Below are 26838 nucleotides of genomic sequence, written 5' to 3'. Positions count from 1 at the left end.
ATAATTCATATATATTGCATACATAATTCACTTTTAATTCATATTGTAGATTTGACATAACATTGTTATAAATGGTAATAAATAAAAAGTATTGCTAAAATCAGTAATTATTTATTAAAATGTACTAATTTATGTAATTTTTTCATAATAATACTTTTAGATATAATGACAATTATCTAATTCAATAAAAATTTAATAGTCTTTGTTAATCTTTGTATTTATTATCCTAATGCCTCAAAATTGAACCAAATTAATTAATGTGTTGTACTAAAAGACAATACAATGCTTTAAGTATTTCATATTAGCATTCTAAAAAAAAACTATATTTTACAATATCAAACCTCTTTCAATCCCTTATTCATGGAATACCAAAGAAAAACGAAAATTAAATAATCTAAAAATTATGTTGATACTTCTTTATTATGCTTATCTTTATATATAATATATATATATATATAAATAATATGTAAATACAATAAAATAATAATAATTATGCCTATACAAATAAATTAGGGTCAGATATTTGAATTTTGATCATTTTTTCTATTTTGATATATTTTTTATATTTGATGTAAATTATTTGAGGTGCAACTCCTACTTATTTTAGTCTATATATATATATATATATTCTGTTGTTTGATATTGCTTTTCATGTTATGATTTTTTAAAATTTGATTAGATTTTTCTAATGTTTTTAAGTAAATCTTTAGTTTTACAGTTTTTGTTAAATTGTTGATAAAAACAGAAAAACAAGAAGTGCTCAACTTTGACAAACTTAAGGGGTCAAAATGCTCAAAAATATACTTAAGAGACTATTTTAAACTTTCCCATAACACTGTATCGGCTCAAATTCACACTCGCCGCGCTACTCTTAACGCCGGCGCCGGCGCCGGCGCCGCCTTCTTATCTAAGCGCAACATTGGGCCTCGTCAAGCCCGTTCAAGGGCCCGAAATGATTACAGTAAAGCCCGAATGGGTAAGAATTCATTTTTTCTTCGTTATACAGTTTGTTGAATTTGTGCATTTTACACTTTATCTTTGAATATTTTTGTTTCCATTTTCCCGTTTATTGCATTTTCATGTTGTTTTTCTGGTTCACTTCATACTTTAAGCTAGCATTTAGCCACAGATTTTGGTAGAAGTTTTCGAAAATTTATCTTCAAATATCCAGTTAGCCATGAAATTTTATCTTCAAATATTTTCAAGTTCATACCAGTTTTTGGACCTCCGCTCACAAAAAGTTCAAATTTTTCTAAGTAAAAATGAATTTTCTACTACAACTTCAAAAACTAGAGATGATGGTCCATGGAAAATAGCCTCTCTACCTCTCAGATACGGTCTTTGTACACTCTAACCTCTCATACCCTACTTTGTGGGACTACGTTGGGTATGTTGTTGTTGGTTACATCTTCAGAGACTCAATTTTTTGAATTTCAACTTCAAAAATCTATGGCTAAAAGGGAGCTTTTCTATTCGTAGAAAAGGAATCAACTTTGCTTTTTTATGCAAATGCAGTTTTTAAAGTTTTTTTCTTCTTCTATTTCTTTGTTGGGGGAGTGAGAGTAGAGTTTTTAAAAAAGTATCTAGTAATTATTGGAAGTTATTTAAAAAAAAAGTAGTAAGGCTTATTGTTGTAATAATTGTTCTTATAGATAATGTGGGAGAATCCAAATAAATAAATATAAAAAGAAAGAGAACATGTTGCTGTTAGGAGGAATTTTATCCCAAGTTCTTGCCAGTTGCTGCAAATCATTTAGCCAGTCAATTAACAGAGAAGCAAAAGAATAAAACACTAAAATCAGATACAACAACAACAACATACTCAGTATAATCCCACAAGTGGGGTCTGGGGAAGTAGAGTGTACGTAGACGTTACCCCTATCTCGTGGAAGTAGAGATGCTGTTTCTGGAAAAATTAAGATTATATAAGTAAATTAAATAATAGAAAAGAAGTATTTGGTTGGTTGCAGATGTAAGTGTACTACTTCATGAAATTGATTAAGATGGTTGAAATGACGAAAACGAGAGTTTCCTTGGGATGTCTCCTTCATAAACACCATATTGTTGCTTGTGCAACCCGGGGAAGCTGGCTATTAGTTCTCCATTTCCTACCCGGGGAAGCTAGCGATGAGTATTCCATTTGCTTACCTTACTGGCATTTTTTTTCATTTAAGCTTTGAAGTTCTTGATGAGTTACTACGCTGCCTCCCCCTCGATTAGCAAGCTGGATGTGATGCTAAGATGCTTTTGGGGTCTCCCTTGAATGCCATATCTTACTAGTTTTGTATCTTAGTGACTCACACGTATCAGAGAAACGGATGTGTTATAAAAATTTGATAAGATATCTTTGTGCGACTTCCTGACAATGTCTAATTGTGCATCAAAACGGATGTGTTTTGCAAAATCGTGCATCAAATAGTCAGGACCAATTACAATCTTATTATATTCCACCATGATGCTAAGATTTTACCTACTAAAAGTAAATTTGTTAACAAGTTTAGGTGAGTAGGTAGCTGGGCCTCCATATGCCTCAGCAACAGGATATTTTATCTTGACAATATGAGCAATTTCGATATTGATGTTAATGCCAATACTATAACTCGGTGAATTTTCATTTCAGTAGGTTGTAACTTCAATGTTCATGAACAAATGGTCTCGGTTTTGTGCTACGTAACACTACTTATGGTGGCCCTGGCACCAAAGCCAACAACTAGCCTATTCAGTGCCAGCCTTGAAAGGTAAATTTATGAATTTAGTCTGTGCTGAAGTATCTAAGAGAATCTTTTTTTTTGTCATCTCTAGTGCATATACATTTGAGACTTCCATATATATATATATATATATATATATATAAATCAGAATGAGTCTTAGTTGAAGCAGATACAGTACGAAGATATTCGTGAATTATAATGAACTTGTCTAAGACATAAATTGAAAAAATTAGTTGCGAAGCAACAAAACAGAAGTGCATAATATGACCTACAGGCTTTGGGACTCCCCAAATCCATGAAAATGAGCTAAATCTGAAACAAAAAACATAAAAATCTGCAAAAAATAAAACAGAAAGAAAAATTTACGAACTTGCTTTTTTCTCTGATTAGCAAATGTATAAATGTAGCGTACCTTTATTAGAAGAATTCTGAGAAGAGAGATGGAGGATGAGCAATCAAGAAATGAATTATGCTTGTTTTGCTACTCTTCACCAAGTCCCGATCTAGTAATTTGAAGGAATTATGCTTTGATTCAAATATGTCGGTCAATGCAGAGGTATTCATTTACTACAACACAAAAAGTTTAAGAAGGTTTAGATTGAAGCAAACAAATGACAGATATGTTGTCACGTGGAGCTTAACCAAAGTCCACGTCTGACTGCCATTTGTGTGGAGCATTTCTGGTGGCGGAAAAACATGCTACCATAGTTTCCCTGCCAAAAGAAAGGGGTAATTCTACTAACAGCCAGTGTGTCCTTTGTATTTTAGGGGGGTGAACCTCAATTTTACAGGGCCTGAAAGGCATGAAAGCACAGAGTTATTCAATGCTGAGATGTTTCGTATAATATGTGTATGGGAATTGAGTTGTACAACATTTTACATCCACTTATATAAAAGCATTTCAAAAGGGTTAAAAAGGTATTTAAATACTCGACTTGTTTAGACTCTTCATATTAAACGTGTGTGTATGGGGGGGTGGGGTGGGGGGGGGGTGGCAGCCATATAAGATTTAGAAGCCTTACTAAGATTTTGAAATACCTCACTTGTTTATATTTTGAATTGAATAATTTTTCAATGGGGCATTAGGGAATTAGAGTCAGTTTCATCTCCTGAAGAGAGTATATAGATTATGTTAGAGTAGCTTCATTATTGCTATCAACTTGTTAGTTTATTACACAAATAAATTTATACAGTTTGCAATACAATGTGATTCTTGCTATTGACTAATCAGTGTATTAACCTAACTTCTACCTAACCAATAGGCATAGGTCAGTTATAGCAAGTAATATTTTTCTTCTTTTTAAGTCCTGATTTCATCTTCGGTGTTTGGTTGAATAATATAGATGACTTAATGTATTGTGAAATCGATCATTGGTCCAATTTGAGTACCTCTGCAGGATAGACCTCAAAGTTAATTTAGTATTCAGTTCTCCACTATTTTCAGTTAGGTAAAATTTATATGTTGCTTGTAATATATTTTTCATTATTTAATCATTCTTGGTTAGTTGAGTTTGAATTTGAACTATACAAGTTGGAACTGACTCTCTTCTTATTTTCCTATTTTTGTTGTTGATGCTGCTTTGACTTTATGCTGATTCTAAAATTCACTATGGTTTTGAGAAGTTTGTTGTTAATATTGGAAGAAAGGTAATTTATAGGTGTCTAACATCTTCTCTTCACCTTTACTTTAAAGGGTGATTAGTTTTGACAATATTTTATTGAGTTTAAATTTTATACACCGTCAGCCTGATAGTGTTGATGTATATAACTTAGATGATATTTTGCTTACTATTGTGGGTCCCAGGAGCGTAGCTGCACTCATGTTAGGGTGCCCAATTCTTCGTCGGAAAAAATATCATATATACAAGTAAAATGATGCACAAAATGATTTAGATAATATATTTCGGACACCCTTAATACAACAAACTGTTGTAGCATAGTGGTTTTAGCACTTGGAATGAGGTAGTGCTTGTGTGTTCGAATCTCAAACTTGTTTTATTTATTAGTATTGATTAAGGACCTAAAACTTTCTTAAATAGCTTCAGTCTATCAAACGCGTAGATAAGTCAAAAAGTGTTTATACGCTTACCTGAACACTCTCAATGTTTGCTCTAAGACACCAAAACAACAGACATACCCAGTATAGTTACACAGGACTATTTCCGATAGACCCTCGGTATAAAGAAACTCTAAGAAACCAAAAGCATTTCTTCCTTACTTTTGTTTATGCACCTTATATGTGTATATTTTGTTATTTCCAGTATCTTCACTGTGTTTGTTGCAGATTTTTGAATCGAACTAAGAATTAAGGTAATTTCGATCTTGCCAAGAAAGAAACAGGATATTATGCCGACCTCATTAACATTTCACAGAAGTTAAAGAAAGAAAGGGCAAAAAGGAAAATGCAGATAAATGGAGTTGAAACATCATTGTCAATAAGTAATTTGAAATGATATATACCAGGAAAGAAATGAAAATAGCTTTTTTCGCATCATTAATTCATGGATTCCAATAGAGATAAAGACACATATTTTCTCATTCCAAATTTTGTCTGCACTTTCACTATGCAGTATATTCTATCAGTGTAGGCCGTCTAAAATGCTCAGCAAAAAAGACAGTTCTGTATAGTCTCCTTGTATATATCATTATTTGCTTCTTCAATGTAGAGGGCATTTTTTCACATTTCTCCTCCTAAATCAAGTTTTTTGTGTTTTTTTCCCAGCTATGGCTTCTGCTTCATTCCTTTCAACAATCGGCAAAAGGTATGTATCACAAAGCCTTCTCTCGATATAATAAGTAAGGATGAAATTTGATTTTCTTTAGTTCATATAATTCTTTGTTTTATCTTTCGAAAAGATCCATTGAGATCAATATCTCTTGTTGCCATAGCATATTCTGCTGAAAAATGCTATAAGCAGTTTCAAGTAAAGCGCATAAGATCTTGCTCTCATCCAAATTATAAATAGACTTGTCAAATATTAATACTAAATACTTTATATTATAGGAAGTTAGATCATATATTCTTTGACTATCATATACTGTATAACCACGTAGTTTCTTATTCTTCAATGTGTTATTTTGGCTATCAGTTGCTCTTCAATGTGTTTTTTTGGCTATCAGTTACTCTATTTTGCTGTCTTTTTCTTGCTTCTCTTCTCCATATAACTTCTCTTGTTTTGAGTCCGAGGGTCTATTAGAAACAATCTCTCTACCCCACAAAGGTTGGGGTGAGGTCTGTATATATATACCCTCCCGATACCCTACTTGTGGGATTACATTGGGTATGTTGTTTTTATAATAGGAAGTTAGATGTTTCACCTCAAAATTTTAACTTGTCATTCTGTCTTTAAAAAACGAGGAGAAAATTCGATTGGAGATCAGATTTTCTTTCTAAAGCAAAAAATGCAATGAAATTGAGATCTCTATAACTTCCATTTTTTGTATATGAAGGCTAGAGGGGAAAGTAGCAATTGTAACCGGAGGAGCTAGTGGTATCGGTGAAGCAATTGCAAAGCTCTTCTTTGAACATGGAGCCAAAGTGGTCATTGCTGATGTCCAAGATGAACTCGGCAACTCGGTCATCAACGCCCTTGGCGGCTCATCCAACTCCATTTACATCCACTGTGACGTCACAAACGAAGACTACGTCCAAGAAGCTGTCGACAGAACCATCGCCACATTTGGAAAACTCGACATCATGATCTGCAATGCTGGCATATGCGACGAGACCAAGCCAAGAATCATCGACAATACAAAAGCAGATTTTGAACGAGTCCTTAGCATCAATATAACAGGAGTTTTCTTGAGCATGAAGCATGCCGCTCGAGTCATGGTCCCGACACGTAGCGGCTGCATCATATCCACCGCTAGTGTAAGCTCCAAGGTTGGAGCTGCAGCATCACATGCTTACTGCAGCTCCAAACACGCCGTGTTGGGTCTTACCAAGAACCTAGCGGTGGAACTAGGACAATTCGGTATACGTGTGAATTGCTTGTCACCATACGCGATGGTCACGCCAATGGCGACAAAGATCATTGGACTTGAAAATGAAGAGCTTGAGAACGCGATGAGCACGATTGGGAACCTTAAAGGTGCTACTCTGAAGGTGGATGATGTTGCAAAAGCAGCATTGTTCTTAGCAAGTGATGATGCCCAGTATATCAGTGGGCACAATCTATTCATTGATGGGGGATTCACTGTGTCTAATCCAGGACTAGGCATGTTCAAGTATCCAGAATCTTGATATATGGGATTTCATTCAATTCTTTTTATAAACAAGTATAACAACAACAACCACCTTCGTTTAATCCCGCAAGTTGAGTTTGGGGAGAGTGTGATGTACTGTGTACATTCACCTTGCTCCTACCTTTATGGGATAGAGAGGTTGTTTCTGATACACTTATGTTATTATGGAAATACTAAGTTATGATTTTAGAATTAAAGATATCCATTGTTACCTTTTACAGAACGCACGCTAATAAGATGTCTTTCGTTATATTGGTAAAATATGCAGTTTTTATATTGCATCTAAGATACATTATTTTTAAATATAAAAAGATGAGTTTCTTTCTATGACAAACTAAACAAGAAAGCGTGTTTCGTAAATTTAAACCAAGTGATTATGATTTTTACTTGGACATTATACAACAAATTCCAAATACATCCAGCACAAGAGCTTGTGCTTGTCGGTTTTGACTATTCATTTTTGGAGATCTACAATGTCGTTCATAAGAAAATATGAAAAAGTCAATATGATAGTCATTACTACGAGTAACACAAATAACCTTAACATGTTTTTACTTGCGTGATTCTTTTCATGAAAAATTAATAAATAATAACCAGAAAATCTTTATATGATTATTTTTTATATTTAAATTATGCCACTGATAATAAAAGATCATTTTGTCGTTAATGTAAAATATTAATGCCATGATGGATAAAGAGCTGTAATATAGAGACTAGCCTTCAAGCAGCACATGGCAAATTGCAATTTACTTATTTATTACTACTCCAAGATAATTGTGCCCCAATTTGGTAGTAGTTGGATCTGCTTCCTTTTGCTTTAATTTATATTTTTTTAATATAATGTTTTACATTTAGCTCAAGCATTTACTTCATGACCAATAATTGTTGCCAACTCAATCTGATCTCCACCTGAGGCCAATTCAAAATCTAAAATTTTTATAAGCTTTATAATTTTTTATTTTTTTTAAAGTATTTTTTTTATAAAAATTGAAAATATAGAGATTAAATTGTAATCATAAAATGAATAAAAATAAAGTGATTTTATTTGTTAAGAATGTAAATATAATTCCATATATTTCCTTCCTTTCTTCTTTGTTTGAATTTTTTTCTAATAATTCGAGAGTCGTTAATAACATATTTCTCAAGCACTTAATTATTTAGACCTTCTTCGTGTTAGTATTTAATTGGCAAGATCATAAGTGGTTTGAACTTTTTTGTGATGTATATTTAATCTTGAGTAATATAGTCTCTTGATCACCTTGTCTTTGAAAACGACAATATTCAAGAATTTATGACATGTTCAAAATTTCTCTTTATTTTTACAGGCTTAAGTTATAAAATTATTTCTCATAATAAACTGATTTCGACTTATTAATCAAATAATTCTTTTATGATCTAAACTAAATATGATTATTTGTATTTATCATTTTATCCTTAAAATTAATACTTAATTAAACATCACCAAATCGTACAAATTAAATCAATTACTACCACAACTTATAATAGCAACAAAGCATGTGTACCCCATATAACTTTAGAGTCAAACTGATTTAATATAACTATATAATAAAATACTATAGCATTAAAAGGGTACCTCATCTTCTCTCTATAAAATGCTTCTTTGTTTCTTTTTACAATAAAATCTCATTGGCTTAGAACTTCCTCTCTTATTTCCAAGAAAAATTGTTAAAAATGAATGGCTATTCCTCTCCTATAGCTCACACAAGCAGAAGGTAATAACCTTACTTTTATTTATTTTTTGTTTTTCGTGATATCCGATACTCATGTTAGAGTCCGACTAAATTTGTATTAGAAGTCAGGCTAAAGCGCTTCCTAACAAACATAACTCCTTACTCCTTATCAGGGGATTCGAACCCGAAATCTCTGATTAAAAATGAAGTAGTACTTATCACCCATACAATTTTTTTACTTAATTATGTCATTTATATCTTCATAGTTCAATATTTGCAACAATTTCTATGAGGTTTACACATATAAATTTAGGTCTATATGTGTTAAAAGTTATGAATTTAATTGAACTCATCTACGTACAATGTGTTAGATCTACTCTCATTCATTTTGATGTCATATTAATAATTTATGTATTATCTCATTTAAAAATTTAAGTTGTTATAAAATATCAATGGCGAATGCACAAGTATGAAATACGAGTTGGTGAAAATTCAGTATATTTTACTGTAAACTCAATTATTATCATATATTGACTTGAGATTGTTAAATTTTTTTTTTTTATAAATTTCAAATTCTGAATTCGGAAATGCAGATTAGAAGGGAAAGTAGCTATTGTAACAGGAGGAGCTAGTGGATTTGGAGAAAGTACAGTAAGACTTTTCTTACAAAATGGTGCAAAAGTTGTAATAGCTGATGTTCAAGATGAAATTGGACAATCTCTTTGCAATGATCTCCTCAATTGTCCTAAAAATAAAAACAATGATTTTACATACATACATTGTGATGTAACAAAGGTCTCCGACGTCGAAAACCTTATCGACGCAACAATTTCCAAGTATGGAAAACTCGATATCATGTTCAACAACGCAGGTAGGAATGTTAAATGAGCGGTTTAATTGATTTTATATAGGTTAAATTAAGCTATATGTAATTAATACATAGACAATGACCTCTAAAGGTTTCTTGAGTTGAATGAACAGAAAAAATAAGCTAAACAATGAGTCATAATCCAATCCGTCTAATTCATACCAAAATTAATACTCTTAGTCAAAATGGAGAAATTTTCACTAGTTATCCTTTTTTGGATGGTTGTTTTATAAATAACTTCTTCTTTTTTTATAACTTATGAAATTTTAGATTACGATCTAAAGATTTTTCGAATAAATCAGAAATTGTTAAATCTAGAAATTTGTTAGTTATTCAAATGTTAGACCATATATTATTAGCAAGAGAAACATATCAACATACATTTGAACCATTACTTAGAATATTAATTTTCTAAAGTGTTATATTTGCACACTTTTTTAAATAAAGACAACTCAAAATAATGGCCTAAAAAGGAAATATTCACTTGATAAATTGACCATCACAAGTTTAAATTTAGATCGACTTATATTTTTATGAGCTAATTTAATTTTGTCATTCTTAAATATAGGAATTCCGGGGAATCTCGATTTCAACATAATTGACGCAGATAACGAGAATTTCAAAAAGGTATTTGACGTTAACGTGTACGGATCATTTCTCGGTGCGAAATATGCTGCCCGGGTCATGATCCCAGAAAAGAAAGGTGTCATTCTTTTTACGTCTAGTTTGGCCTCCGTTTCCTCGGGTGAATCACCGCATTCATACACCGCCTCGAAACACGCGGTGGTGGGACTCATGAAGAATTTATGTGCCGAATTAGGGCAACACGGGATAAGAGTGAACTGCGTCTCGCCGTGCGCGGTGGCGACACCGATGTTAGTGAAGGCGATGGGTGTCGATAAGAGCGTCGTGGACGGAATAATTTGCTCGTCGGCGAATTTAAAAGGGGTGGCTCCGACGGCAGAGGATGTGGCGGAGGCGGCGTTGTATTTGGCAAGTGATGAGTCTAAGTTTGTAAGCGGAGTTAACCTAGTGATTGATGGAGGTTATAGTACTACTAATATGAGTTACATAAAAACAATTCAAAGTGTATTATTTTCGAAGTAAGTTCTCTTCGTATTTGTTTTGAGGTTCAATTATTTTAATTTAAAAGTTGCATGGCGTAAGAGGCACGTAGTAAAGGAGTTTTTCTATTTTTATTTCCTATGTTTAAAAGAAGATTGTTATGAATTACGAATATCGATGACATTTGTATGTTATATATATATTTGATGAAATATAGTACTGTTTTAATTTATTTAACTAATTTTTCATGTATATATAAATCAAAATGATTTTTATCTTAGTATAATATACATTGTTAACATTAAAAGAAATTGTTAATCACTAGCGAAAAGACCATTTTTCGTTTTGTTGACTGTATTAAATTGGACAGTTATATATGCTTTTAAGTACTCAACAACTTTTTTTTTTTTATATAGTTTATCTTGATCTAGTCAAATCAAAGATGGAATTTGGTTGAATTTAAGACATCAAAAATTTATTACATAGTATTATTCAAATTTAAAATGTTGAAAAGCCGGACAATATATATTGATATATCCAGAGAAAATTGTGAGCCATATATGTAATAACTACAATATTATAAGATCATGCAAATTGCGGAATTGGCATTAATATCCTCTATTTGATGAGGTGTTATACAAGTATAAATAATAAATGTGCCTCATCTATAGCATGGAGGATTGAAGGGGTAAATATTAACGGGCCATTAATTTCATTGAGTCGAAATGATTTTATTTATTAAATAATAGATTTATTATATTTATTCAAAAAAGAACTGATTTAAATGATTTAGTTTTATTCACATTTCTTTTAAGAGTTTTTGATGTAAAGAAAAGAAATGCTTCAAAAACAAATATATGTTAACGTCCCTATTTGCATGCATTATGCATACACAATGCTTATTAATGTGTTTAACGTAATATTTATACTATAATTGAATTTATAGTAAGATACTCCTATTCAATTTTATGGGGTCCTATGATTTAGTTTGGATTTTTATGAAATGAATAGGATCTCAAAAATATTTCAATTTTGGTCGAATATTTTGTTATAATATCATATTTTATGGAGGATCTTTTACTCCACATGCATTATTGATAGTGTATTTTAAGGGGTATATATGTGTCCAAATGGATACATTAATATTTATAATTACGCAATATTAATGTTCACGTGGACACATATATACCCGTAAAAGGTTCTTTCCAAAATTTAATATCATTATAATAATTTTGATCAAAATTTGAATATATTTTAGACAATTTTCCCTTTTATAAAATATTTTTTACTCGACGATGATCTGATCGATAGACAAAAAGATAAAAGGAGTTCTGATCATATTATTTAAACAGAAGAAAAAATGAAAACACTCTTCCCTTGGCACTTTATTTTTTTCATGGTTAAATGAGTAAAATCTCTTTAAATTAAATCTTGTATGTAATAATATTCTTTCATAATCGAATTTTCACTTATATCTTATTGGATAATATTAATGAAAATATTTTTAAAAATATTAAATCTCCGTAAAATATAAGTATGTTATGTTTTATTTCTTAGTGTCGGTAGTAGGCACCAATATTTAATAAGAGCATGTGATATTGATGATGCTTGAGATTCTGCCCACTCATGCATTAATCGTCTTATTTATCTATGAAGTACACTCAACCCTACTATCGGTATGATAAAAATTTAATCGCATCGAATATTTTTTTAAAAAAAGCATATATATTTATACTGAAAATAAAAATAGGATTATCTGAGAACAAATTACATTTCATTAAAAGGGATGAGATGTTTCATAAATAAAGTCTTTTTTTGAATTATATTTTTTTTCATATGGGAAATGAATTTTGATCAGTATGTTGATTATTGTAACATTTTATTGAAGTGTTTTCAGGTAACTAATTTCGAATTATTCAAGTGATTTGATCACGTAAATATTATTTATACTAGTAAATGTTTGATAAAAGAGCAAGGTTAAGCTGATCTAAACAATCATAATATTGTGTGTTTGTATTTTTCATATTTTAGTTTTCTATGTTTACTCAATGTTTATTTTTCTTAAACACAGTTAATACTAAGTAAAATGAGAAAAAAAAATTCATTATATCATGATTTTCTATAATAATAATTATTTTGGATCAACTATTTTAAACGAGAACAACAATAATTTCTTTTTAAATTGAATAATTCGTATTGGAAATGTTACATATTTACCTTTTTAAGTTGAGTGTTTGTACTGAAGATATACACAAAGTTCTTCAACTATGGGGCTTAACTAATATTTGAGTTCCTGTGAATTTTACATCTTTTATTCAATGTATATATAAGCTAGTTTTGGTCTTTATTATTTTTTGAAATGGACAGTTTTATAGTTTTAATACATTCCCAAAGACATGATAATAAATACGAAGTATTTATGATACGTACTTTATAGACGTGTGAAAATAAAAAGATCGAAAAGGAGAGGGTTTTCAATTATTATTGTCATATATATACATGCATAAACATCACTACCTCAATAGGAAAAAGCTAAGCGAAATAAAGGAGATACAATTGAATTCACTTCGCTTAAAAATTGTAATACCCCTTTCTCCTATTTAGAATAAGTCGAAAAAAAACAACATACAGTGACAATTAGGTCTAAAAAGGTAAAAATTAGGTCGATTAATCATACTATTTTTTCAAAGTTTAATTATTACTTAAAGTGTAATTATAAAATGAAAATGTGATACTTTATATTTGAGTTACTATAATCCTTGTAACTTTATTAAAAGTGAGCAATTTTAATACTCAACTACACCTTTAAATATAAATTTACGTATCAAAGGATCAATAGTGTTCAATTTTAACAAACGTAAACAACCAAAACTATTCAAAAATATATTCAAGGACTACTTTGAACCTACCACAAACTTGAGGAACCATTTTTGTCATTTTCTCCTCCAAATTCTCAATCTTTTAAAACCCTAGAGTAACCAATTAGCCCTAATTCTCCTCCTTCTTCCTCCCTACAGAGCTCGAACCCCCCGCCCCTTCGCCGCCGTCCCGGTAAGTAGCAATGGGTCGTGTCCGTACAAAAACAGTGAAGAAATCTTCACGTCAAGTGATTGAGCGTTACTACTCAAAAATGACTTTAGATTTCCACACAAACAAGAAGATTCTCGAAGAAGTTGCTATCATCCCATCGAAGCGTCTCCGCAACAAGATCGCTGGATTCTCTACTCATCTGATGAAGCGAATCCAAAAAGGTCCGGTTAGAGGCATTTCTCTTAAGCTACAAGAGGAAGAGAGAGAACGCCGTATGGACTTCGTTCCTGATGAATCTGCTATTAATACTGAGAGGATTGAAGTTGATAAGGAAACTATTGACTTGCTTGCTTCAATGGGTATGAGCGAATTACCTGGTGTTGTACTCAAAGAAGAGCAGACGGTGGCTATTGCTGGACCTGTTGGTGGATTTGGCGGTGGTCGTGGTGGGTTCGGCGGCGGACGTGGAGGTCGTGGTGGTTACTGAGATCGGTTTGTTCGTTTTTTTTTTGGTTATGAGAAGTTATTTTTGCTGAATTGTAGACTTGATTTTATCTGATTATTGTTTAAATTTGGGATTTTGTGAACTAATTTAGTATTTTTGAATCTCTGAGTAATGTGCATTTCTCTCTATGAATTGAATATTGCATTTTTACCAAGCTTTTGTTTTTTCTTAAACTACGTGTGTTTCTGTTTACGAGGTTTATCGAAAATAAAATCTCTAAAATGGCAAGTTATGTACCATGAAGCCCATGATAGTCAGTTTTTGTTATTAAACTAACGAAGGAATATATTTGATTTAATCATAAAATTGAATCGAATCTCATTGCTTCGATTCATAAATGTGAAAGGAAAGGAAAAAGGTTTTGTTGCGTTTTATTCATGGTTTGTTTCGAGAAATCTATGGATATAATTATATATGATTAACGAAAATATGCAAAACTCTTTTTTCTTGAAACCTACATGTTTTATTTCGACACTATTTCTTATTGCATTCATGTTTTGTTTCATAAATGAAATGTTTTTAACACAAAAAAAAATGTTATTTGATTGAGATATCTTCTTCAGACGTCACTTGTAAAATTACAATATTGTTGAACTGTCTCGATTGAAGATTTAATTATCTTTTATTTTTCTCATTTCACATATTAGAATGGAGAACAATATGTAAACACATTGAATCACAATTGTAAAAATGCTTTTGTTTCTTTTTCATATCTATGCCAACAAATTGAGCAACATGACAAGGCGCTTATTATGTTGAGATCACCTTAAGAAGAGTAACAAAATGTTGAATCTGCATACGCTAACAATACATCAAAATGACAATTACTATTAACAATGATTAGGAGAATGGCATGAAGAAATTTGCCAAGACTCCAGGGATAGTAATGATTGCAAAACCTTAAATTACACTCTAGATGCTATCGACGCATACACGGGGTTGAGCATCTAGTGATTTTGCACTCACTTATATTGTAGTAACACAACACATTATTAAACTACACGCAAGACAATAAACTCTAGAAACTGTGCTAATTCAGCACAAGAAGAAAGTACAGAGGGCACATCACTCACTTGAATTTGCAAGTCCAACCATGTTAAGCATATGGCGATCCTCTTTAAATCTTTCTAACACGGTACCTTGAAGTCTATCCTGATTATCTTGAGCTCTTTTTATCGCAACTCCCCAGCATTCTATCACTTCTGGATAGATTTGGTGGGTCTTTGACAAGCTAGGACTGCCAAAGGTCGTGCAGGTGAAAGTATGCCCCAGGTCAAAGTTAGCTGAGATGAACAAGCCGAAGTGGTGTGCTCGTCCTCCAAAACCAATGCCATTGGGGATGCTCTCAGAACTAAAATGTATAGCACACTGCCGAAAGAAAAGAGCTTAAACATCTTAGTATTACTTCGATAGTTGATAAATAAAATTCCACTTCGCAAGTATTTACTGTTTCAACATCTGAACATCCAGGCTTAAGGAGCCAGGAAGATTAGCACCGCTGTACTGAGGGGACTTGAACGAGCCTCAGAAGGCAAGAGAAGAATGACTAACCTCAAGCTTCAAAATCCAAAATCCATCAAGGATCTTGGTGACTGCTGGTCAATGTGAGACAATCACTTACTATTCCAAGGCAATAGGTAATATAGTAACCAATAGCAACGAGTTGCAACTTGAGAAATGAAGAGTCCACGGGGTTATAGGAAAAATAAAATTTTGGAGAGTTGGAGGAACTTTAAAGTTCTGAAGATGGAGAGGCCTTCTTGAACGATACCAAGTGCATCCATTATTTCTTTTGACAGCTAATATGGATAAAGTAACTGATATCAAAAAGTTCAGAAACTTACCCACTGTAAATTAGAGTTCGCTCCAGTAGGACGGTAAACCGATGCCTTTGGGTATAGCTGGAAGAGGAAAGACTTCATATCCCCATAAAAGTCAGCATGCTTCTCCCATGGCTGAGATGCATAACCTCCGTAAATATAGCCTTCTTTGTCTTTAATTACCAATAAAGTTGGTCCTTTGTCATTTCTGCAGTTCAAGTAGGGGGTTAATACTTGGCTGACAAAATTGACACTAACCACACTCGGACATAGAAAGGGGAGGAAAAAGTGATGGCATTTATGCATTAGTTGCGCCAAATTTTATCATTCAGCTACTACAACAAAAAAGGCACATGTCAATATGGTGTACGCTCATGTGGTGGGATTCATGCAGCTAATGAATGAGATTTATTTGTGGGTGTCAATGGCCATTTCAAGCCTTCAACAACAAATTCTGGAGTCGTCCTTGGATTCTTCGTACTGTGTTATAGATGCCTTATTAGTTTCTTGGTTGGTTTGAGACTCGGTTATGCAAAGTTCATGAAGAAAACAATGAATGATTCTTGAAACTTAACGAGGCTGCATGCGCATGTAGTGTGTGTAGAAATGCCTGCAGGCTAGGTCTAAGTAGGGAAAACCACATATACAAGTCAAAACAGAGCAGGGGTGGACAAGGGTGGCGCATCTCAAAAGGAGAGTGCAGTGGGCCATGAGAATTATGCAATGCCCTATCACCACCATAGATAAATATCACAGCTTCTTAGAGGGTGGATCAGGAATACGCCACATAGGGGTCGTTTGGCAGAGTGTACAGAAGCAATGCTTGAATTAATTATACATAGATTATTTCTTATGCATTGTTTGGTTTGGTTTATTAAAAATAGAATGCAAAGAATTAAAATAGTTATTTATAAAAATATCCTCCATAATTATGGTGAAAAAGATGTAAAGGGGGATTTGGGGGGTAATTGGGTCTTTAACCATGAATGATAATACATGCATAATTCCTTTGCATTACTTATACCTAGAAATCCATGGTATTTGCAATACACTCCCTAATACACAATAGAGTGTATAATTAGCATACATAGCATGAAAAAGTGCACCAAACAAGATATTACTAATACATAGAGCTAATGCATGCATTATTTTTGCTAAAACACTACCAAATGACCCCTTACTCCACTCATATATCAATGCAACTGGCAGATACCTCTAACCTTCCTAAGGAAAGCATCTATCATTATAAAATGCAATTAGTTTTGCTAGGAACCTATTGGTAAAATGTGTGTGATACTATCTCAAAATTTCAAGTCCGTTGAACTAAGGATACTTATGTAAACTCTGCAGCTGATCTCGTGGCATTTAACCTTTATAATAAAAAACTATCAAAATGGCATCTAATAGCAAGTTGTGCAAGTGGATGTTAGGATAAACTGAAAGATAATAATATAAGCATATTCAGTGATCTAATAAGCTGAAAAATGTTCTGTCAAGCACCAAGTAAACATGAAAAAAAGGTGACTACCAAGAAAATCTTTTGACCTAATTATAACTAATTTAAGGAACTCAATGATATCAAAGATATTGAAAGTTAATACTCAATACGAAACTCATTTATAATTAAGCAGGAAGCCACTCACGAAATGTTCCCCAGGAAAGTACTGAAACTTAGGCCATGTACTGTACTGTGATACAAAAGTCTCCATTCATGCAGCTCGTCTTGTGGGAGGGCCCCACCTATATGCCAAGCATATTCCTTTCTTAACAATATTACAGCAGGATCAATGTTCTCTGGGTATACTAGCATAGGAACCTCAGAGCCTGCAAAAAATACTAATAGATTAGTAAACCCTGTTTACACCCTAGCTTGACCACTGTTTTGCAATTGGGGAAATAATTCACCATTTTTTGGGGTTTTTTTTTCATTTTTGGAGGTGGAGAAGTGGAATGAATATTATTTTTTTAAAAAAAAGATTTCTTTGCACAAACTTAAATGTGCATAACTGACAATATTCTAGAGTTGTTATAAGTAAAGTCATGGTTACAAAGAATTGAAGCCAAATCGTCATACACTAACAATCAACTAAATTACTATGCTACACCTCCTTTTGGTGTCTCAAAATGAAAAAGGACTTAGTTTAAAGCATCTCTGATGAGGTTATCATTATACAAATTAAAGAATGAAAACTCGTCGAAAAGACTTCTAGCAATATGCAGAAGGAAGATCCATGAATTCGAAAATATGGGTGCACTATTACGATGAGGTTATTTTTGACGAGTTTCAACCTTTAAGTTCTTACCATTGGATCCATTATGCTTTTGGAATTTTATGTTCAAAGTTAATTATTTTTATATAGTTACATATGTACTGATATTTTGTCTTGAATCAGTTGAACTCACTGGCTATATGCTATATCCTTCACTGCTACTAATTTTAATTTACATATTTGGTTTAATAATATATATTTTTATGACGACAAAATGAGAACAGGAATTCTTGGAAATTTTGGAAGAATAAACTAAACACAGATAGAAAAAAAAAATTTAATTAAAATGCAAAAGGCATGGGGAAAGAAGTAAAAAAATAACAAGATAGACATAGATTTTGAACCCCGGCCTCACTTAGAGAGGTATACCCAATAACCGTTGCACCATATCACACTTTGAGCGTGGCGCACACCTAGATATGCCACTGGGCAATATGCTTAAATTATGTTTAGTACTAAAATCTAGATTGCCTTTTCAATATGATATCATCACAATGAATTCTCGTTTGTTCTCGTATTTTATTGTTGACACCGCTTACTTAAAATCATTTGCACGCTACTGGTTATGAGAATCCCCATAACAGCAACTACAACAGTATAATTAACAACTCCGGCATATGTATGATAACATTTAAGTTTCAAAGAGAACACAAGTAAAATGTCTATTACATGGAAAAGCTAGTATTATGCATAGTTGTCATAGAAGTTTCAGCAAATATAGAAGTAATGTTAGAAAAGCTAACATTTAAGCCCAACAGAAATTCACCCAGTAAGCAATGTCCAATATGTAGAAAAGATATTCCTCTAAGAGAAACTACAAATGACAAGGAAAAAAAGTGGAAATACAGAAATAGAAAACACAAGATGAACTGTAAAGCAGAAACCTGAATCACGTGTAGACAACAGAGTTCCGAGAAACTTCCTTACTGATGGAAGACGGGCACACCAACTTTTAAATTCCTCAAAAGACATACAACTTTCAGCGCATTTTGTATCATCCGTTGTCAAATTTGCAGCATTGAGGAAAATGTCGAGAATTTCCCTGTCCGGACTAGGTTCAGATTGATGGCTCTCATGAGAAGATATATTTCTTAGTACTGCAGTCAAGACTGCTTCCAGATCTGATCTGCAAGTTGATTTCACTGATGTATTTACCACCATAAAGGAGAAAACAATAGTACTGATTTCTCTTTTTGGTAATCAATAGTATGGATATCTAATATTGGATCCAGAACTATGTTTAATCATTATGAACAATTCTGTGTTTAAAACCGAACAAGGCTAGGGCTATTTTTCCAGAGCTTCAATGAATCTATTTGACATCCAAGTTTAGGCAGTCAAGCTCATAAACTGAAGATAAAGCTTCTCATTATACAAATATATGTTCCACATAGTGCAAAAGGAAAAAGAGAAAGAGAAAGAAAAGGGATTCTGGAAGAAATGAACCTTTCATCTGACAACAACTATTGAAAATTGAAATACAGGAAACAATCTGTCATCTAATGCCAGATGATATGCTCTTTCCAATTATCATGGACTAACCAGTGTTGGATCCTCTGTACATCCATATCAGCTTACAAGGATGATTTCTAGGTTTTTCACAAAAAAAAAAAAAAAAAAAAAAAAGGACAGCTTCTAGTTCATGGGAAGAACTCATTTCACTTCAGTTACAGAATATTATTTTGCTGAAATAGACCACAAAAGACACCCCAAAGGCATGGTCAATCGCATTTTATTCAAAAAGTGTATGTACATATTACTTAATGTTTATCAATCAGTGTGACGTGATTATGTTACCTATCTTGAATAATAAAGCTGGAACCTCCTCCTTCTTCCTCTTGTTTTTTCTCAATGGAGATCCATTCTCAGAAATAAAATTCTATATCACTTCCACCTCAAAAAGTAATGATATTATTTAACAAAAGAGGCCCAATCCAGATGTTTCGAGTACAGTGGACAAACATACATGCCTATCCAGTAAAAGTAGGTGCAGTATTGTTGCCTCATTCTAAACTTAAATACACCATTTTCTTCATGGAGCGTAATGCTCCAGGCTTTCTCCCTTCTTGTAAGTATTTTACCTTATTATTAGAGAGGAAATGTAGCACTTTCAAAGGCAACAAACATCACTTGACTCTCCAACTAATCTGATGGTTAAATTTGTATCGAGTGCTTGCAAGGATGGAAAAATAGTTAAAAGTTTGCAAGCCCCGCTTAGTTGTACTTCTTAGGGAGAGCCCACCTGAGGAAGAAAGCCAAGGAAAGGGGTTGGGAAGATCAATTATTGTAAAGCTTAACGGAAGAGGAATAACCCAGGGCGAGTGATGAGGCTATAGACAATAAGGTCTACTATGCACCTATTGAAAAGAGTGATAATACTAAGATGACTGCAGGAAAAGGAACAGGATGCCCAAGGATGACTAGAAGAAACAATTTTGGAAAGTCTAATAAGCTGTTGATCATGGAGAACTTTGCATAAACCAAGAGAAGCAAACATCCCCTCGGAGAAAGACAGCCTGAGGGAACTGGATTTATCATTATACCATCACTCGATTAGAGAGGGTAAAGGACGAAAAAAGAAGTTGTGAATATCATAAGATGAGGGGGCAAAGACACATCGATTTTTGTGAAAAATGTCACACTCATACATATGATAGTGACAATAACAATCTCTACCAACTTCATATAAGCTTTTAATAATGAATATACATGCCTTAAATCCCTATTTTTTCAGAAGCTTGCATCACAACCTTTTTCGAGATATCCATTTCGCTTGACAGTTATATTAACATTTGACTGGTCTTCATTGAGAGCGTATCTAGGAATTATGATCATTCTTTTACTAAGATCCGTCCTCTCCATAACATTAGCATCTTGATAATGATCATCTTCTCATCATTATCATTTTAAAGTAGTCCAAGAGATGCCCCCCTGGGCATTGGTCTACTCGTAGTAAAAGCGCAACAAATAATATGTTATTTAGGCACACATCGTGGTTTCAAATATTATCATTTGCCATTTATAAAAGCTGGAAATTTAAGTGGAGAAGGGTATAGTGGACCATCATCCACCAAGTTTTAAACCGTGTACTACTAGACATCAGGGATTCTTAGTTATGAAAAAAAGTATCCTAGACCTAAAGAATCTGAGATGTCTAAGCAGCTTTCAAGTCAGTGTTAAGACTAGAATACCTCAATTGTATCTTGAATGAAAAATATTAAAATAAATAAAAACAAAGAGATAAGTCCAAAGTGAGAATCTCACAAGTCAGTTCAATATAAACAAGGTCAAGATAAAACGAATGTTTAAGTTATCCCTGGTTCTCCTAGTGTGGAAGGAAAAATAACTGCCTCAACTGTGCAAAAACAGAGCACAAACTATCTCAGCTGTACCAAGCAGTTGCTTTTCTGTGAAAAAGGGTTAAAATTTAATTTGGGAGGATAAAGATAAAGCATTTAATTGAATTAAAAATAGTGTAATTACAATTTACTTCCTCTAATTGCAGACTTGTAAAACAAAACTCCCCTCGATTTTCACATAATGTGTAACTTCCCTTCACCTTACAGTATTTTTTTCTAATAATCCTTCACTTTAAAGTTTTTTTTTTCTAATGTCCTTCACATTACAGCATCTTTCAGGGGGGAGCAGAATCAATGGGGAAAGTGAAAGAGTAGATTTTTTAAAGTCAACTTATGGCAAGTGTACCCCCTTGGCTAGTACTTTTAGGAGAGCCTTCTCACTAAACTAACTGAAATTTAGCACATAAATCTTCAAATAGCTAGTCCACCCTTTTACCCAAAACGTGATGCCCTCACGAATCAAAATGACCGACAACCCTCTATGACTTCAACCTACCTACAGTAAGAACCTCTTCCAGTTGTTCTCTAGGTAAAAAGTTTGAGCTGGTGATATTGCCGATTCCACTAAAAAGTTAGTTTGGACTTTTTAACTTTACCCCATGGATCAAGAGTGATAATTGACACATTTTGGAAGTCGAGCATAGTTACATATGAAAAACTAAATCTAGAGGGACCAAACTGTACATAGCCTTAAACATATTGAAGCTTATTGTTCTACCTTCCAACAACGCCATCATCAAAGACATCTAACAACTGATAGATAAACTCTTCAATATCAGCATTTGTCCCTTTTTCATAGGTTCCCTGCAATATAAAAAGTGGAATCATACACCATGAGTTCATATTTTTCAATTATTACTCGTAATAGAAACTTCACAGGTAGAGAGATACATGTCCACCTTTATGCAGTAAAGGGTAATGATTATCTGAATGAATTACAGTTAACAAATATAACACCTTTCTCGGCAACTGTGCTCTTCACTACGGTTGTCTAGAGGGGGCATCTATATGCTGGTAAGAAACTTGATTAATTGAAATGGCACATAAGGAGAAGCCATGAATTTCTAGAGAGTCCTCAAATTCCAGGAGAAAAAGATAACATCAAAAAGGCTTATTATGGCTGTTTTAAGGGTAAGATAGACACATGAAAGCACCATACCCAGCAGTTGATTAAGTTGACTAAGTCTTGCGTCTTCTGTTAAAGCATCTCTTCATCCCATTAAGCTAGGCCCTAGCTCAGCCATTGAGCTTATCCAGTGAGTCCTACCATAGTAAGTAAATCATGTTTCAGTCATTACTACCCCGAGTATCGGGAGGATTTTAATGATGACAACGATCTTTTCCTTGAAAGGGGTATGCCACTAATATGGTGAAGTTTTGAATGCACAGCAATACGCTAATGATGATCCGGTCAACTATACGTTAATGAAGATCTGGTACAAATCAATCAAGATTTACCAAAGAAACCAATCTATGATTGACTGAAGAAAAGGATCCAGTGGAGTGAAACTAATTAACTAAATATCCGGCTACCAAGAATCAAGGAATGAAATTCCCACAGAAGGCAACCTATAGAACCTATGCAAGGGATGAAAATGTGGTCGCTTTTTCTTTTTATGATAAGGTCAAGTTCTATTTATAAAGTACCAAGAAGGTACAGAGCAGTAAATGACTCAACAACATACCATTACAATAGATTATCAAGTGACTCCTCCTTGGTCCTAACAGACTCAAAGTCAATACTGCAGTGACACCAAAAATATAAATTCTGTGGACAATAATTATTAATTCTAGAAAGAAGTCTCTTTTTTCCTTCAAACAAGAATTGTTCCTCTCCAACCAAATAGTACAACTATGCAAAAGGGAATAGTTTCTGAGATCTGCTTCAGATTTAGTGGAATTTCCAGCACTACAGTCAGCTTCTAATCTTCAAAGGCATGACCCTTGATATACCAATGACGTTAGGATATAGCTCCCCCAGCATTGTCTTGAAATCCCACCCACCCACCACACACACTTGTTTTCACACCAAGATGTGGCATGCGGTTTTGGTGATCCGGTGAAAACCGACTTAGCCGTGTTAGTGGTGAACGCGCTGAGAAACCATATAAGACTAAGAAAAATATTGTGATCCTAACCAATATAAAAATTCCTTTTACTTTCATCTTAGTTAAACTGCAAAAACTACCAAGTGTCTTCTGTAGCTTCTACAACTCAGTTTTCTGTAGACTAAATCAGGGTAAGACACACATGCACACTTGTCTTTTCCATAAGCATGATGACAATCTCTACATCTCTTCCATGCTTATCACTCTTCATTCTATTGGAAGTCCTATATGCACTAGATTGGCATACAATCTAATAGAAAATGGCATTTGCACTCAAATGCAGTAAAGAATAAAGATGTAACTTGCATTTACTTCTGCAGATCTTATCTCTACTTCTAAGTCACAGGCTCCATCCTCCAATAGTTTGTCCTTGAACGTTTTGTGGTTTAAACCTTTTAGTGGGCATATTAAAATCTGGTTGCATATTTCTCTTTTCCATTTTCACTCCATTCTCTCGCTCTACATGCAAGAGCATCAGTCTACTTTGGATGGTTAGGACTGGGTCTTCTCATGGTATAACATTGCTGTCCTTAAATGTGGAATTGTCACTTCCTTTAGTAAGAATGAAGTTTATTTGGTTATTGCTGCTTTCTCTCTTAATTACCATCAAATGTTGTTCTCTTTCTTCAAAGTAGGTCTTAGTTGAAAGCCTAAAAATAGAGATAAGAAGCTAATGCAAACTTTAAAACATTCCCTTCTCCATTGATTGTACCACAATATTTGTTATGTACTCAGTTTAAGTGTCACATATCTAACCCCATATCCATTCAAATCTCCTTGTACAAACGTTTGTTGGTCACCTAGAACCCCCTTGTACCAATGGAGATCTATATTTTTAAAATTTAGTTTCTGCTTCCTCATCTAATTCTATTTGTGAAGCCTATGCACTAACGGTACTTTTTGTTTTCTTTCCCACACTAAGATAATCCTATCAACATGTTTTTAACTTCTGCAACTTTATATTTATGTCCTGGTTCTACATGATTTCTAACCCGTGCCTACTTGGATCTCTCACAAACCAAAACACCACAAATTATAGCTTGTTTTGTTCATCTCTTTAACCTTGTCTCCTTTACACCAAGTCTCTTTGTAGACATACAACATAGTTGTTCTCCTATAGTCCTGTTTCAGCTAGACATTGATTTCATTTAATTCTTCATACCTATCAGAAAAGATTCTTTGACTTCCCTATAAATCAACCTATGTTCCAACTACCTATTCGAAATAGACTATCTTTGACAAACATATTACTCTATATATCCACTACAATGGGGAATCCTTTGCCATTACTCTATATATCCACTACAATGGGGAATCCTTTCTCATCTACCATCACATCCACATATTGTTTTGGTGGAACTAATTTCTTTACCCACACCCGCGCATGATGTGAGAATCCTTGTTATACTCCTCAATACCAGGAGGCAATAGAATGGAAGCTCTAGCCTATTTAATGCCAAACCCAGTAGCCATATCATGCTAAGTATAGAAAACCATGAGGATAAGGCTTCATCACAATCGGTTATTTCTTTCCCCTAATCCTGAACCTATCTGGGTTAACACAACCCGCTTTTTTCAACCTTACTGTGAACTAGATGTTTTCTGCGAGCATATATAGAAAACTCATATGTAGTTTTCATATTGTAGATGTACTTCTTTTTCAAATAAAATGTAATAACATCTATCTAGTTCCTTGTATATCGAGGTTGTAACTATTCAATAATGTTCATGATGTTGTTATTCTTATAGAGTGAAGGGCAGAGTATGGAAATCGTTTGTCCTATTATTACGACAACTGTAAGATATAACAATAATGAAGGTGGATCATATGATACACTTGAGCTCGTACCAAAAGGTCATGAATAGGTGTAGAAAAATGTTCTTTTATGATATTGGCCATAGGTTTAAGCCGTAAAAACAGCCTCTTGAATAAATGCAAGTCGGGATACAACAAACCTACTACCATTTGGTCCTTCACATGAACCCGTTAATAGAGGAGCTTAGTGCACCAGGTTTTCTTTATAGACATGGTGTTCAGCCAGCTTGGCGTGAAACTTAGATAATCCATCAACATACAATACAATGGATGGACATATAAATTTCATCTTAAGTTACATAACTACAAAAGCTAATAGGAAAACGGATAAAAAAAAAGGATCTTCACCCAAATATCCTTCGTCGCTATACATAGATTACACATGGTTATGTACATATTATACATGGATTATATATATATATATTATACAACTGCCAGCTATTTTAAGTTTATGGGGTTGAGATGGGGGATATTTGGGTGAATTCTTCCATCAAAAAAGGCCTTTGTATACCATCAAGTCAACAAATGAGGAAACTTTAGGGTAACTAGTTCAACACCCAGTGGAATGAGATCAAAAACACTTACTTTAGCAATCACAAGGTCCTCATATGTAAGCTTTTGATCCTTACGCTTCTGGGTGACCAAATCGAACATTCTATCACCCAATGGCCCTTCAACTCCAATATATGCCTATAGTGCACAAACACCCAATTCCCAATTTCATTGTAAAAAAAAAAATAACAAGACAATACAGAAAAATTGACAAAAAGTACCTTGAAAACAGAAGAAGAAACGTATTTTCCATTGCTCTGTGATTGTGCAGCTAGTGAATCGAACAACGATTTCAAGTCTTCCAATTTCCTCTCTGTGAAAGCTCTACAATAAGAATTAACATATGCAGTTTGAGTTCAAAATTGAATCAGATAATATTCAACTGTGTAATCATTGCTTAGTGTTAGAGAGAAATTGCCTCTTGGCTAAATCAAAACGTGGATTCGTTGAATTCGACTGAGAGTTTCCCATTTTCTGCTCTTCCGAAATCCCAATTCTCCCCCCTTTTCGCTTCTTCACAGTACTCTGCTTCTCTCTTCGAGCTGTAAACGTGATATAGTGTCACAGTTTGCTGAGGCAGACGCTACCAGAAGTTATAGCGGCCAAAGTCAAGATCGGCTCAAGGATGACAAGTGTGTTTGCTGGAAATAAATCATTATACCGCCGTCCATTTTTAATTGTTCAATATTATTTTATATATTTGTTATTTTATTATATTATTTTAAATACATTATATATATATAGTTAATAAGGCAATAACAAATTAATGATCAATAATTTAACTTAATATAAAAGATA

At 33.4% G+C, this 26838-nt stretch overlaps 4 protein-coding genes and 1 long non-coding RNA gene across 11 annotated transcripts; 3 read left to right on the top strand and 2 right to left on the bottom strand.

Moving 5' to 3' along the window:
• The first annotated feature begins 834 nt into the window (after positions 1–834).
• LOC101252642 (secoisolariciresinol dehydrogenase-like) lies at positions 835–7153 on the top strand. 6 transcript variants are annotated; one of them, XM_010313919.4, is made up of 4 exons: positions 835–976; positions 2624–2738; positions 5434–5473; positions 6162–7153. In XM_010313919.4, the coding sequence occupies exons 3-4, from the start codon at positions 5436–5438 to the stop codon at positions 6952–6954; spliced, it is 831 nt and encodes a 276-aa protein (XP_010312221.1). In that variant the 5' UTR covers positions 835–976; positions 2624–2738; positions 5434–5435; the 3' UTR covers positions 6955–7153. The 6 variants fall into 6 exon arrangements, with proteins under 6 accessions (XP_010312221.1, XP_019066366.1, XP_019066368.1 ...); XM_019210821.3 differs by having other exon boundaries at positions 838–976; positions 2621–2738; XM_019210823.3 differs by lacking the exons at positions 835–976; positions 2624–2738 and adding exons at positions 3815–4159; positions 4335–4358.
• On the bottom strand, positions 2884–3719 carry LOC138339019 (uncharacterized). The gene is made up of 2 exons (XR_011211992.1): positions 3124–3719; positions 2884–3045 (listed from the first exon to the last, which is right to left on the bottom strand). It is a non-coding gene; the product is annotated as an uncharacterized lncRNA (long non-coding RNA).
• A 1397-nt stretch (positions 7154–8550) lies between the features above and the next one.
• Positions 8551–10821, top strand: LOC101243657 (short chain aldehyde dehydrogenase 1-like). Its single transcript, XM_004249733.5, has 3 exons — positions 8551–8689; positions 9241–9518; positions 10084–10821. Exons 1-3 carry the CDS (start codon positions 8649–8651, stop codon positions 10620–10622), a joined length of 858 nt encoding a protein of 285 aa, XP_004249781.1. The 5' UTR covers positions 8551–8648; the 3' UTR covers positions 10623–10821.
• A 2509-nt stretch (positions 10822–13330) lies between these two features.
• LOC101252341 (small ribosomal subunit protein eS17) lies at positions 13331–14269 on the top strand. Its single transcript, XM_004249371.5, has one exon. The coding sequence runs from the start codon at positions 13642–13644 to the stop codon at positions 14095–14097; it is 456 nt and encodes a 151-aa protein (XP_004249419.1). The 5' UTR covers positions 13331–13641; the 3' UTR covers positions 14098–14269.
• A 654-nt stretch (positions 14270–14923) lies between these two features.
• LOC101251635 (uncharacterized) lies at positions 14924–26709 on the bottom strand. Of its 2 annotated transcripts, none has more exons than XM_004249370.5 (8): positions 26459–26709; positions 26262–26364; positions 26074–26178; positions 22283–22368; positions 19090–19331; positions 17579–17759; positions 15960–16143; positions 14924–15483 (listed from the first exon to the last, which is right to left on the bottom strand). In XM_004249370.5, exons 1-8 carry the CDS (start codon positions 26509–26511, stop codon positions 15181–15183), a joined length of 1257 nt encoding a protein of 418 aa, XP_004249418.1. In that variant the 5' UTR covers positions 26512–26709; the 3' UTR covers positions 14924–15180. The 2 variants fall into 2 exon arrangements, with proteins under 2 accessions (XP_004249418.1, XP_069146587.1); XM_069290486.1 differs by having other exon boundaries at positions 26262–26353; positions 26459–26661.
• Between the last annotated feature and the right edge of the window lie 129 nt (positions 26710–26838).

Source organism: Solanum lycopersicum, chromosome 10, assembly GCF_036512215.1.
Source record: "Solanum lycopersicum chromosome 10, SLM_r2.1".
Classification (NCBI taxonomy): domain Eukaryota; kingdom Viridiplantae; phylum Streptophyta; class Magnoliopsida; order Solanales; family Solanaceae; genus Solanum; species Solanum lycopersicum.
The sequence above is the reverse complement of the archived record's forward strand: the minus strand, read 5'-3'. Positions and strand labels throughout refer to the sequence as shown.

Coding starts and splice junctions, on each gene's coding strand:
- LOC101243657 (XM_004249733.5), top strand. CDS start 8,649: ATGAATGGCTATTCCTCTCCTATAGCTCACACAAGCAGAAG. Junction 8,690..9,240: donor ATAGCTCACACAAGCAGAAG/GTAATAACCTTA, acceptor TCGGAAATGCAG/ATTAGAAGGGAAAGTAGCTA. Junction 9,519..10,083: donor TATCATGTTCAACAACGCAG/GTAGGAATGTTA, acceptor TCTTAAATATAG/GAATTCCGGGGAATCTCGAT.
- LOC101252341 (XM_004249371.5), top strand. CDS start 13,642: ATGGGTCGTGTCCGTACAAAAACAGTGAAGAAATCTTCACGTCAAGTG.
- LOC101251635 (XM_004249370.5), bottom strand. CDS start 26,511: ATGGGAAACTCTCAGTCGAATTCAACGAATCCACGTTTTGATTTAGCC. Junction 26,365..26,458: donor CGTTTTGATTTAGCCAAGAG/GCAATTTCTCTC, acceptor TTCTTATTGTAG/AGCTTTCACAGAGAGGAAAT. Junction 19,332..22,282: donor GATGATGGCGTTGTTGGAAG/GTAGAACAATAA, acceptor ATCAACTTGCAG/ATCAGATCTGGAAGCAGTCT.
- LOC101252642 (XM_010313918.4), top strand. Junction 5,474..6,161: donor CTTTCAACAATCGGCAAAAG/GTATGTATCACA, acceptor TTGTATATGAAG/GCTAGAGGGGAAAGTAGCAA.